Below are 14,624 nucleotides of genomic sequence, written 5' to 3'. Positions count from 1 at the left end.
TGGGGAGAGAATGGCGTGGTCATGGACACACACAAACAGAAACCACCAGCACTCTACTGCCAACGAAACACCAACTATTCACCCAAGTTAGAAACGACCCGCCAAGGGTCAACCAGATAGAGCTAAGCCCAGAGCACATTCAACGCAGAGGCAATTTGCACTAAAGGCTTGGGGGAGAGTGATGTCATATATCCTACATGGCTACTGCTTGCACTATCACAAGGTGTGCCACCAGAGGGCACTGCAGTGGGAGACTTGCAGGTTACCTGTACAGGTGTGCCTGGCCTAGTATAAAAGGCAGGCCACTGTGTGTGATCCTCACTCTGGCGTTATCAATAAAGGACTAAGGTCATTGCAGTTCAAGTACAACACATTGCTTCGTGGAGTCATTATCAGAGCATCTAAAGACATAACAGGTTCAGAGACTATGTGTGCAAAGGCTGCAGCACAAAGGCCCACCTCCAGCGAATGTGCAAAAGAGCTGTGACTCACCACATGGAAGAGGAGTCAGCAGATGGCTGTGAATCCAACATGGATTACGAGGAGATGGCTAGAGAGGCAGCTCAGTCCCAGGACGAAGTGTATGGAGTATATACCTGCACCACAGATTGTCCTCCAGTGATAATGGAAATCGAGATAAATGGCGTTCCAGTCTTCATGGAAGTGGTCACGGGCACGAGTCAGTCAGTAATGAGCCAGGAAGCCTTTGAGAGGCTATGGAAAGATCAAGCTGAATGACCCAAGCTGAGCTGGTCCCGGTTCAGGCAAAGCTGCGCACCCAGACCAAGGAGCTGATATCAGTTGTTGGTGTGCGGATGTAAGAGTATCCCATGATGGCACGGTGCACAATTTACCATTGTGGATTGTTTCAGATGATGGACCAACGCTACTTGGAAGAAGATGGATGGGGAAGATTCATTGGAACTGGGAAGATATGGCCCTTATGGCTAAAGGGATCAAGGGGTATGGAGAGAAAGCAGGAATGGGGTACTGAAGTTGCATGATCAGCCATGATCATATTGAATGGTGGTGCAGGTCGAAGGGCCGAATGGCCTACTCCTGCACCTATTTTCTTTGTTTCTATCTCTCCAGCAATGGACGTCCCCCGTGCTGAGAGGCAGAACAAGCCCCCACCTTCGGTTGGACCAGGCACCGGAGAGCAGATCCGCGCAGCCCCCGAGGCACAGACCGCTCATCACGACTGCGTGGCGATGATCTGGCCGAGACGACCCAAATGCACCTTCCTGGTTTCAGTGGCAGGACTCCTGGGGAGGAAGATTGGCTCTTAGGGCGCCTTCCCAGCTTCAGTGGCAGAATCCCTGGGAAAGAAGATCACGGCAGGCGACATCATGAACAGGGAAAAGATGGCGTCCAAACCACGAGATGCAGCGCTAATGGAGCAATGACACGTGGTTCCACGCAAGGAAGATGATTGGGGTAAAAGTACTAAGACCATTTTAAAGGAAGCCAGCAATTCACTATTTTTGAATGAACTGCTTGAAATTGGTAACCAATGTAAAAGTCCAGCTGTAATGAGCAAAATATTGTTGAGCGATGTCGGGTGCAAATTGCAATCAGCCAATGTAGCGGTGCGAACACCTAACGGTCGTATACAGGTCCAGCGGGCTACCCAATTCTGTAGCCTGCGTCCCCGGGACCAGAACGATGTATCATAAAGTGTCCCCACAGCTGACAGAAGTAGACAAGCCGCAGAGTAAACGATCCCCGGAGAGCAGGGGCACCGGTAGTGATACCCTGCCTCAGATCAGTTTAACATTGCAGGCACCCGATGACATGAACCGCCACGGGCCAGAAACAGTAAACTGCGCCTCTGCTCGCAGTCGCCCACCACCTGGGTGGAAAAGGCGCAGCCCACAAACCCACTCGCCACCACGGCAATGCCGAAGAGTCACCCGCAATGGCTCCTCCGAACGGGACCTGGACCAGCCAGGATACCAAACTAGAGAGTGCTCACAACGGTGCCCTCAAGGAAAGCGAGTCAGCAGTCCCCTGCGAACTGTTAGACAAGACGAGGTAGCTCCACCGTCGCTTAGACGAAATGCTCACTCGCTCAGACCGCTTCCCAGGCAGCAGCAGCGACACTGTGCAAACGGAAAGGACAAGGAGGTCACAGAAACATCAGTTGTCTTTGAGCCTGCCCGACACTAGGAGTAACGACAAGAGCCCTGAGCTCCGACAACTTGAGCAAAATGAGCTCACCTCGCCCACAGACCCACTAGCATGGGGCGCTGCGCCGTCACCAGACAACCCGGATCTCATCCGGCCGTGCTGGAACTAGACTGTCCTTGTGTACCTGTACTGATATACCGGTACTGATCATGTAAATGTACCACACAAAAAGAAACGCAACTGTAATCCACCCAACAAATGTACCAAGATGTAAATGTAAAACCCATGTGATGAACTTGAATGCAACTTGCCTGTAACAGGCCATTAGCCTGATCTCTGTGTGGGGGGAGAATGGAGTAGTCATGGACTCACAACCCGAAACCACGGGGACCTCCACTGGCAACAAATCTCACTACCAACCCACCCGAGCTAGAAGTGACCCTCCAATGGTCAACCAGGAAGAGCAAAGCCCAGGTCACCGTCAATGTACGAGTCAATTTGCATTAAAGACTTGGGGGGAAGTGATGTCATGTATGTAGACCATGTATACTAACTGTATAGTCACATAAGTTGTGCCACCAGAGGGCACTGCGGTGGGAGACCTGAGGGTCACCTGCATAGGTGTGCAGGGCCCAGTATAAAAGGCTGCTCACCATGCTTGTGCCTCACTCTGGAGTTACAATAAATGGGATTAAGGTCTCAACAGCTTAAGTACAGTACTAGACCTCGTGGAGTAATTCATAAGAGTATTAAAGACATAACAGGTGTCATTACTCCCAGTGCACAATACCTTTCTGTTCAGATGTGGTCTAGCAATAAAGTCAACTTCAGGAGAATAAAATACATTGTTGGACTGTCAGAAATCTGAAATCCAAATCCACACTGGAGTGAAAACACTCTGCAGACAGGAGCATCAGTGTGCTTTGAAACTGCATTGGAGTCAGGTTAGGCACAGACTGTAGTTCTCCAGAGTCGGTCTCTCAGTCAGTGACACTTGTCTCCAAACTGTGGAAGAAACCATTGCAGTGAAGCGAGATTTGGCACTGCCAATAGGCCTGTGCACCTGCTGTGCCACATTACTAACTCCAGCTGACTAGGGACTCAATACGGAAAGACAGTGAAACACAGCCACATGTGCATGCTTTCCAGGGAACAGTGCAGGATTCTAAAAGGATGCCAGAGTCACTAATTATCCTAAATTACCATCTGCAGGCAGTAATATGTCCCCTGAGAATTCTCTCTGAGGAAACAGAGAAAGTCAGAGAGAGAATGATTCTCTGCTTGCAATTAACAAATAACAGTTAATAAAATGTAATTCCCGGGCAGATGCCCAGCTACCCTGAGGGAGCACTGCGCTGTTGGAGGTGCCATCTTTCGGATGAGACATTAAACCGAGGCCCCATCTGCCCTCGCAAGTGGACGTAAAAGATCTCATGGCACTATTTCGAAGAAGAACAGGGAAGTTATCCCAGTGATCTGGCCAATATTTATCACTCAATCAACATAACAAAAAAACAGATTATCTTTCACAATCACATTGCTCTTTGTGGGAGCTTGCTGTGCGCAAATTGACTGCTGCGTTTTCCACATTACAACAGTGACTACATTCCAAAAGTACTTCATTGGCTGTAAATGTTTTGTGACTTACGGTGGTCGTGAAAGGCACTATGGAAATGTAAGTCTTTCTTTCGTTCTACTCTTCCTCTAGCCCCTCCCACCCCCAGCATGTGCTGGTAATATACAAGAACATTCTGACTGTCAGGAGAGTAGGCGTCAGGGTTTGATGGACAACAAACCTACCCTAATCTTTCCCTGGTCAAAATTTGTGAAAGATACAGATGTGTTTCATAAAGCTGGCCTGGTCAGGCCCCCAGTAACTCTACTTAATTGCACCACAGGCCATATATATATATATATATATAATATATATATATATGTCCCTCTTCCGCTGCATCAATATATTTACCTCTCCACCTATTGATTACATGTTTATATGTATAATGTATACCCTTGGGACATTCCAAATGCATAAATTACCTAGTTTATTATACAACTGAAGAAAAGCTCTTTGTTATGTCATGTAATTACTAGTAATTACTTGGATGTCTGTTGGACTTGCTTTATTTCTCTTCTCTTTACGTCTCCCTGCACCACCTCCGTGGACCAGAGGCCTTTTCTAACGCTATCTCTAACTTGCCACTATCAAGTACCTGAGAGGGGTCCTTGGGGACCACGTATAATTCTCTTCCTTCCTGGTACAGAAGCACTTAGCATTACTATCTATCCATTCGCAGCTCTGCTCTGATTAATGACTCACAAATTGGGGAAATCGCTGGCATTAAACTGTTGTTACTACTGCCCCACCCCAACCCATACATTCCTTTGTTCAGAGAGCAGTACTAAAATCATACCGTGGTCAATTCAGAAGGTGTGCTTTAGTAATGTGGGATGATACTTTTCTTCAATAGACAAGATACATATGATCTACAACAAGAAACAGGCCATTCAGCCCAACTGGAATATCCCCTTGTTCCTTTTTTCCGCATGTTATAAATAGAGCCTCCCCTTCAATAGTTCAATGCTATATTCCTCAACCACTCCATGTGGCAATAAATTCTACATTCTCACCACTATGTGTAAAGAATGAACTCCTAAGTTCTTTATTTGATCTGTTAGTGGTTATCTTATATTTATGCACCTCCGTGTTCTAGATTCAACCTCAGTGAAATCAGTTTCTCCACATCCTGCCTATCGAACCTCTTCATAATCTTAAAGATCTCTATCAGGTCTCCTCTTAGTCTTTTTTCATCCTTCTCAATCTCACTCAATTCTGTTACACTTTTGTAGCTCTTTTCTGCACTTTCTCCAGTGTTTCAATATCCTTTTTGCAGTATGGAGACCAGAACTACTCACAGCACTCCACGTGTGGCCTAACCAAGGTTCGACATAAATTTAACATTACTTTCCTGTTTGGTATTCGACACCTCTAAAAATGAACCCCAGTTTTTTGTTTGCACTCTTTATGGCCTTATTGATTTGCATTTTTGCTTTTGGCGATCTTTATGTCTCTGTATTCCCAAATCTCTCTGCTGCTCTTCCTCATTCTGTTTCTTACCTTCCGAGGAATAAGTGACTTCCCTATTCCTCCTACCACAATGAACTACTTCGCTACATTGAGTTACATTTGCCATTCATCCACCCATTCCGAGGCTGATGGAGCAAACGCTTGAGAGGAAGCCAACTGGAACTTGACCTTGAACACCCCCCTGAGATTCCATTTCATGTTGCAACAGACAGCCTGACGTCTTACTCCATTTCTTTGTGTTATACTTACAATGACCTGGATGATTTAGGAGTCTTTTAACGTAATAACCTGTGCACGAAAAGACAGTAGTGCATCATGACTATAAATGTACAGTCCAAGAGCACAGACACTAGTTCAGCAAATCACTCTTCCATTCTTTAGACGGTGAGGTCTTGTCTAAAAAATCAATCCTTTCTACAATATAGATAATGCCGTAACTAGTATGTGGCAGCGGCATGATAGGATACTCAGCCAAGCAGTAAATACACAGGTCCGACATATGAACCCAACCCAAATTATCGCAAATCTATTTTAGCTAAATATTAATTGAGGGCCAAGCATTAGTCAACCAAACTGCTGGGTTGGGAGTAATTACAAAGCCTGAATTAATTCATTTTGCCAGAGATAAGGGAAATTACTCTGTGTGATATTATCCTATGAATGCTCAATGCATTTGTACCAAAATACTCTGTTTTAATAGAGGTGCTAACATGCTTATTTAGATAAATTAATGGTGTTAGTAAAGCAGACAAAAGAATTTGATGGGAATATGTAAAGTGTTCTCTCAATAATATCACAGTGTAATTTCGAGGCTAATCCATGGTTGCTTCAGTGATTGAGTCACTTCAACTGTGGGAGAACATTTCAGAGAAGCTGTGTCACTGCATGTAATGGGTGACTTATTGGAAAATTAAGATCGATCTGGCCACGACTTTCCATCTATTGACTTCAGTGGATGAAAAATCTCGGGTGTATGTCTGTGATTTTGCAATAAGTCGCCTGCTATTTTGGAGTTACACAAGAACATCATGTAATCCTCTGCCAGAGGCAAGTAGTTTCAGAAGCTATTGCCCCTCGTGTCTTAAAAAGCTCCCGCTTGCTGCAACCAATGTTCCTTCAAATTTGTTTCCGTGCGCGGCTCCTTTAAATGTGCTGTGCGGCCGTGCATGCGCGGCATTGTACAGCAGCCTGCACGGGACCTCGCGATTGATGCACACCCGCACGCCTTAGAGGGGACATTGGCTGCAACCTATTTTCGAACATTAAACCTGCCTTAAAACAACTTCAACATGAGTGAAAGAGGTGACTCGAACTAAATTTGCTCGTGGGGCCCAATGCCTAAAGCACTGTTGAGTGTAAGTATTAGGAACAACGGTCACAGCTTTCAGTGGTTGGGGCAGGGCTGTTGAGGGGAGCATGAAATGGGCAATGCTTAGATACCATTAACTGTACCAATGTTGTTGCCTCTTTATGTAGTAAAAACATGGGGGGATTGCCCAATGAGGAGAGATTAAATAGACTAAGGTGGATCCCTGTGGCACACCACTAACTACCGATTTCCAACTCGAAAAGGACCCATTTATCCAGACTCTCTGCTTTCTGTTAGCCAGCCAATTCTCGATCCATGCTAATACATTTCCTCTGACTCCACGTACCTTTATCTTCTGCAGTAACCTTTTGTGTGGCACCTTATCGAATGCCTTTTGGAAATCTAAATACACCACATCCATCGGTACACCTCTATTCACCATGCTCGTGATATCCTCAAAGAATTCCAGTAAATTAGTTAAACATAATTTCCCCTTCATGAATCCATGTTGCGTCTGCTTGATTGCACTATCCCTATCTAGATGTCCCGCTATTTCTTCCTTAATGATAGCTTCAAGCATTTTCCCCACTACAGATGTTAAACTAACCGGCCTATAGTTACCTGCCTTTTGTCTGCCCCCCTTTTTAAACAGAGGCGTTACATTAGCTGCTTTCCAATCCGCTGGTACCTCCCCAGAGTCCAGAGAATTTTGGTAGATTATAACGAATGCATCTGCTATAACTTCCGCCATCTCTTTTAATACCCTGGGATGCATTTCAGCAGGACCAGGGGACTTGTCTACCTTGAGTCCCATTAGCCTGTCCAGCACTACCCCCCTAGTGATAGTGATTATCTCAAGGTCCTCCCTTCCCACATTCCCGTGACCAGCAATTTTTGGCATGGTTTTTGTGTCTTCCACTGTGAAGACTGAAGCAAAATAATTGTTTAAGGTCTCAGCCATTTCCAATTTCCCATTATTAAATCCCCCTTCTCATCTTCTAAGGGACCAATATTTACTTTAGTCACTCTTTTCCGTTTTATATAAAACGTTTTTTCCGTTTTTTGTAAAAGCTTTTACTATCTGTTTTTATGTTTTGCGCAAGTTTACTTTCGTAATCTATCTTTCCTTTCTTTATTGCTTTCTTAGTCATCCGTGATCTCTACCAACAAGGAGGACAAGGGTAGCAGGCGCATGGAAACACCATCACCTGCAAGTTCCCTTCCACGTTACACACCGTCCTGACTTGGAAATATATCACCATTTCTTCATCGTCGCTGGGTCAAAATCCTGGAAATCCCTCCCTAACAGCACTGTGGGAGTACCTTCACTACGCGGACTGCAGTGGTTTAAGAATACAGCTCACCACCACCTTCTCAAAGGCAATTAGGGATGGTCAATAAATGCTGGCTTTGCCAGCGACGCCCACATCCCAGAAACTAATTTTTAAAAATGGTAAGAGCTGCAGCTTGTGGTAAAAAGTGCACATCAAACTTTAACATACAAGCTCAAGGAACAGCTCCTCATCTTTCGATTAGGCACTTTATAGTTTTCTGGACACAACACTGAGTTCAACAATTTCAGATCCTCCATTTTTTCGGACGGCAGCTGTTGATGCTCTTCCCATTTACACCTCCTCTATACCCATCATGTTTCTTTATTTGTCCTATTACCAGCCCCTTTTGCCTTGCACCATCATCGCTTTTGTCTTTAATTTCTCCTGCCTTCCACCCTAAACAGACCTTCCCATTTTGTTCTTTCCTCTCCTCCCCTCCCCCCTTTCCCTGCCTCTGTACCTGCTTAAAGCCTGTTGCATCTGTAACATTTTCCAGTTCTGATGAAAGGTTATCGACCCGTGACCTTAACTCTGTTTCTCTCTCCACAGGTGCTACCTGACCTGCTGAGTATTTCCAGCATTTTCTGTTTTTATTTTAGATTTCCAGCCTCCGCAATATTTTGGTTTTGTACCATGAAGAGCTGTACAGGAGACAAATAACAGTTAGACAGCTGCTGTGCCTGTTTGATAACTCTTTTATATTAGAACACTGCCAATGGAGGAACCTCAGGGGTTGGTTTCCAAGGCTGATCTCCAGAAACAGGATGCTCTCGTTGGCTGCAACTCTGTGGTTGCAAGTTTTTGACCTATTGTGATCTTCCCCTGACATCAAGTGCGGTTAGCAGTCAGAAAATGAGACATGCAATAGAATGAGATAGAATGTACAGCACAGAAACAGGCCAATCGGCCTAACTGATCTATACCGGAGCTTATGCTCCACACGAGCCTTCTCCCACGCTACATCATCTAACCCAATCAGCATAATAATCCTTTATTTCTCATCTACTTATCTAGCTTCCTATTAAATGCATCTGGCCCAGAATGGCCTGTTTCTGTGCTGTATATTCAATTCAATTCAGCTCAACTACTCTTTATGGTAGCAAGTTTCACATTCCAACCACTCAATTCTCACTATAATTAAAAATTAACAATTTTTAAAGAACTACCAATGAGCATATTCCACAGCATCGGGAACCACAACAGAGCAGCTAAAGGCAGAAGTGATTCTGCAATACAAAACAGACATGACGTACAACACGTAAGAAAATTCACTTCTCTTTTGCCAGCCCAGCTCTCAAATATTAGCCTGGGCCAATATTCATCAACTAACACCTAAAAAGCAGATCATTTGATTTTTATTTCATTGCTGTTTGTGGGAGATTGCTGTGTGCAAATTGGCTGCACTTCAAAGGTACTTCATTGGCTGTAAAGCGCTTTGGAACTTCCTGAGCTCATGAAAGGTGTTATATAAATGCAAGTCTTTCTTTCTTGCTTTGAATTGCTGAACAGTGAATAAAATGACAGTGAAAATAGGAATTAACTGAATATCTGTGGAAGTTTAAAATAGTTTATTTTTATTTTAAATTGTTTTTCCTTTCACCTCTTTTCTTGTCCTACACTAAGTACGAATCCCTAGCTGAGGGGTTAAGCTGGTATATGACCCATATCCATCCTTCGTTGAATGGTTGACATCCTGATCAAATTCCTATGCTTCATCCTCTCCCCTAAGTGATAAGGCCAATATTAGACAGACTTTGTGAGGGGTAATAAATACATAAATACTGTGGCTACAAGAGCAGGTCAGAGGCTGGGTATTCTGTAGCGAGTGCCTCACCTCCTGACTCCCCAAAGCTTTTCCACCATCTACAAGGCACAAGTCAGGAGTGTGATGGAATACTCTCCACTTGCCTGGATGACATGTCAAGTTCAATAGAATGACTTCTAAGCTGCAAGCTGTCATGGGAACATAATAACAGGAGTAGGTCATTTGGGCCTCGACCCCACTCCGCCATTCGATTAGATCATGGCTGATTTGTACCTCAACTTCATTTACCCGCCTTTGCTCAATACCTCGATATCCTTAACTAACAAAAATCTATCTCAGTCTTGCAAGATGCACAGCAGCAACTCACCCAGGTTTCTTCGACAGCAGCTCCCAAACCCGCGACCTCCACCACCTAGAAGGACAAGGGCAGCAGGCACATGGGAACACCATCACCTCCAAGTCCCCCTCCAAGTTACACAGCATCCTGACTCGGAAATATATTGTCATTCCTTTATCATCGCTGGGTCAAAATCCTGGAATTCCCTCCCTAACAGCACTGTGGCATTATCTTCATCACACAAACTGCAGCGATTCAAGGAGACGGCTCACCACCACCTTCTCAAGGGCAATTAGGGATGGGCAATAAATGCTGGACCTACCAGTGATACCCACATCCCAGGAACAATTTTTTTTAAAATCTTGATGTGAACCTGTGTCCTTCCCACAATTTACATCAAGGCATGATCCTGTGAAATGGCCATTCAAATATAGGCTATTATATTTTTAAATATACCAGCCCACATTTAACAACTCAAAATGAGAAAGAGGGAGCGGAAAGAGAGAAAGAGGGAGCAAGGTTCAGAGAGCATGTACAAGTAACAGATAAGGACTGTAAAACACAGCTGCCCGTGACCCATCACCCCTGTGTTCGCTGACCTACATTGGCTGACGGTTAAGCAATGCCTCAATTTCTAAATTCTCGTCCTTATTTTCAAATCCCTCCATGGCCTCACCCCTCCCTATCTCTGTAATCTCCTCCACCCTCACAACACCCCACCCCCGCGCCGAGATGTCTGCACTCCTCTAATTCTGCCCTCTTGAGCATCCCTGATTGTAATCACTCAACCACTGGTGGCCGTGCTTTCTGTTGCCTTGGCCCCAAGCTCTGGAACTCCCTGCCTAAACCTCTCTGCCTCTCCACCTCTCTTTCCTCCTTCAAGACACTCCTCGAAGCATACCTCTTTGACCAAGCTTTTGGTCACCTGTGCTAATTACTACTTATGCAGCTCGGTGTCAAATTTGTATCGCATAATTCTCCTGTGAAGCACATTGGGGCCTTTCACGTTAAAGGGACTATATAAATACAAGCTATTGTTTACATATTTAAAATCTCCAACCACAATTAGAATCTTAAAGAATGAGACTTCGCACTTGCAATAGTTAATTTTCAGTGCCAGAGAGGTTGACTGTCAATAATTGACGCTCATCACTTCCTTACTTTTTGTGGTGGGTTTAGTTCGTGCCTACTGCGCAAATACAGCAACTTCACCCCATTCAATGCATTTCAATTGTGAGCCAGAGAGCAAGATGTCATTTTTGTGAACGGCAGAGCGGCACATCTCGGAAAACACCTTTTGGATTTCCATGTTCAGCCTCGCATCTGCCCTCGCCTGAAGCAGCTGTCACATTTGCGTATAAATACCGGCGAGCGCCATTAGACTCACCGTTATTACGGCAGAAAATGATGGGCCAATGACAAAACTGAGAGTATGAGGAATGGTATGATGTATTCTTTACGACATCACTAACAACACACACTACAAGATGGTTCCAGTACATTGTGTGACTCTTATCGTATTTACAGCAGCAGTTGCAATACCACAGTGGTCCACTAGGCGCAGCTCTATATTACAAATGGGCGAGAGTTGGTACAGACTGGGAGACAATGGAGAAGATGTGGGAGACTGTGAGAAATGGTGATACTGTCTGAACGGCAGGTCAGTGCAAGCAACAGAAATGGAAGAAATGTAACAGGTAAGAAAATGCAGAATATATGGTTGGTAGTGGGAAAGAGATGGCAGCAGGGATGACAAGGAATAGGTGGCAACAGGGATGACAAGGAATAGGTGGCAGACATAGCTTGGGACAGTCAGCGCTTGGGACAGTCAGAGCTTGGGATAGACAAAGCTTGGGACAGTCAGAGCTTGGGACAGTCAGCGCTTAGGACAGTCAGTGCTTGGGACAGTCAGAGCTTAGAACAGTCAGCGCTTGGGACAGTCAGAGCTTGGGACAGTCAGAGCTTGGGACAGTCAGCGCTTGGGACAATCTGAGCTTGGGACAGTCAGAGCTTGGGGCAGTCAGAGCTTTGGACAATCTGAGCTTGGGACAGTCAGAGCTTGGGACAGTTAGAGCTTGGGACAGTCAGAGCTTTGGACAATCTGAGCTTGGGACAGTCAGAGCTTGGGACAGTCAGCGCTTGGGACAGTCAGAGCTTTGGACAATCTGAGCTTGGGACAGTCAGAGCTTGGGATAGACAGAGCTTGGGACAGTCAGAGCTTGGGACAGTTAGAGCTTGGGACAGTCAGAGCTTTGGACAATCTGAGCTTGGGACAGTCAGAGCTTGGGATAGACAGAGCTTGGGACAGTCAGAGCTTGGGACAGTCAGAGCTTTGGACAATCTGAGCTTGGGGCAGTCAGAGCTTGGGGCAGTCAGAGCTTTGAACAGTCAGAGCTTGGGACAGTCAGAGCTTGGGATAGACAGAACTTGGGACAGTCAGAGCTTGGGACAGTCAGAGCTTTGGATAATCTGAGCTTGGGACAATCAGAGCTTGGGACAGTTAGAGCTTGGGGCAGTCAGAGCTTGGGATAGACAGAGCTTGGGACAATCTGAGTTTGGGACATCAGAGCTTGGGACAGACAGCTTGGGGCAGTCAGAGCTTGGGACAGTCAGACTTTGGACAGTCAGAGCTTGGGGCAGTCAGAGCTTGGGACATCAGAGCTTGGGATAGACAGAGCTTGGGGCAGTCAGAGCTTGGGACATCAGACAGAGCTTGGGGCAGTCAGAGCTTGGGACATCAGAGCTTTGGACATCAGACAGAGCTTGGGGCAGTCAGAGCTTTGGACAGTCAGAGCTTGGGGCAAGTCAGCAGCTGATGAGCAGGTGAATGCTCCAGAGAGTTTCTTTCACAGTTTAAAATCACAATACAATTTGTAACTATTCAGATGAGTAAAACTGCCAGTGATGTTACACCAAAAAAAAGCTTGCCTCTACTTTGGTCTCCAACCCTATGCTAATTATTTCTCCATTGCGCTTAATTCCTACATACCTCTCTGTTTCGTCATCACTGTTTTCTTGCATTTTTCCTTTTGCACAGTGTCCTCGTGCTATCTGTTCCTCTCTCTCTCGTCCTTCCCTTCAACGTGCTCTGATTTTCCCCCTTCTCCCACTCTCGCAACTTCCCGGTGTCATTTCCTTCCTCAATTTCAGTTTTGCTTTCAGCTGCCGGTTCAGCCTCTCTTGTGCACAATTCCTGGGCTGTGCCTCCTGCTTCAAACTTTCTACACAAATTATTTCACGTCCTCTCGGCTGCTGTCGCTTCTCCTCACTGCCGCACGCTATTTGAATTCTGTTGATACCGCTGTTGTTGCCTCCCAGCTTTAGACTCTCCAATCCCCAGTCACTGATCAGAAACGGATGAGGACAGAGAGAGAGGTACTAAGGGAGATGTGAACTAGAGAGGGTTTGGGAGAGGAAACAAAAAGGGATTCCATCTTACAGGATGGCAACTTAGGTTGCGATTAAAGCAGGATCCATAAGACAACTGAGATAGGCTCGATGTCCATGTAGTCTGTTGAGAATACGGATGGGAAACCGATTATTGATTATGATCTTGATAAGCACGGAGGGGGAATTTTAGAAGATTTTTAACAGCAGAGGAATACTGTAATGTTATGATGGGACATTGTGTCGGAAATCCAACTCACGTTGTGAAGAGATTCTGATTTGGTCCATAATATTTTTTTTTATATTTCAAAATATATACTTTATTCATATAACCATTTGCACGATACTTTGGAAGACAGTTCAGTACATTTGGATGTGGTCAGCAATTCCATACAATACATTTGGATGCTGACGGCAGTTCCGTTCAATACATTTGCTTGCTTTACATTTCAGGGTACAATTCAGTACAATCCAGGATACATTGTAATACAGTCATCAAATTACGTTACATGTTGCACTATACAGTCCACGGAACGGGTCAGGGTACAGTTACATTTCTTTACAACATACATTACTAAACAGTTGCTGAACTTGCATTATACATGGCACTGCATAGGTGTTTTCAGATCATGGTGCACTATGTATACAAAGGTTTACAAGTACAACCCGAGGGGAGTTTTATACTGATTCCAGCCCCTGGATTTACCGTGGCAGAAGGGCCTTAAACTGTGGCTCTTCCCCACCGTGCCTTTGTGGCGACTGCACCAATTTTAATGCATCCCTCAGCACGTACTCCTGGATCTTGGATTGCGCCAGTCTGCAACACGCAGACGTGGATATCTCCTTACTCTGGAAGATCAGCAAACTTCGGCAAGACCAAAGTGCATCTTTCACCGAGTTGATGGCCCTCCAGCAGCAGATGATGTCTGTCTCCGCGTGTGTCCCTGGGAACAGTCCGTAGAGCACAGAGTGCTGTGTTACGGAGCTGCTTGGGATGAACCTCGACAGCAACCACTGCATCTCCTTCCAGACCTGCCTTGCAAAGGGGCAGTCCCAAAGGAGATGGGATGACAGTCTCGTCCGCACCACAGCCAACTCGGGGGCAGAGTGCCGTGTCTCTGAAACCCCGGCTGTGCATGAAGGATCTGACGGGTAGGGCCCTTCTCACCACCAACTTAGCTACGTCTTGGTGCTTGTGTGAAAGTTCTGGCGCTGAGACATTCTGCCAAACGAGTTCGACAGTCTGCTCGCGGAACCGTCCGACAGGATCCATCATC

The 14,624-nt window shown here is 45.6% G+C and overlaps 1 protein-coding gene across 1 annotated transcript in view; it reads right to left on the bottom strand.

The window, feature by feature from the left end:
• The window catches only part of slc26a6 (solute carrier family 26 member 6), a 154,136-nt gene extending 141,106 nt beyond the window's left edge, over positions 1-13,030 (bottom strand). Inside the window, exon 1 of the mRNA XM_070894916.1 lies at positions 12,950-13,030. Within this exon, the coding sequence (XP_070751017.1) occupies positions 12,950-12,981 (32 nt within the window). The 5' untranslated portion in view covers positions 12,982-13,030. The remainder of the gene's footprint in view (positions 1-12,949) is intronic.
• Positions 13,031-14,624: the final 1,594 nt, after the last annotated feature.

The sequence above is a fragment of the Pristiophorus japonicus genome, chromosome 12, assembly GCF_044704955.1.
Source record: "Pristiophorus japonicus isolate sPriJap1 chromosome 12, sPriJap1.hap1, whole genome shotgun sequence".
NCBI lineage: Eukaryota > Metazoa > Chordata > Chondrichthyes > Pristiophoridae > Pristiophorus > Pristiophorus japonicus.
This window is presented reverse-complemented; position numbering and strand designations above follow the sequence as displayed.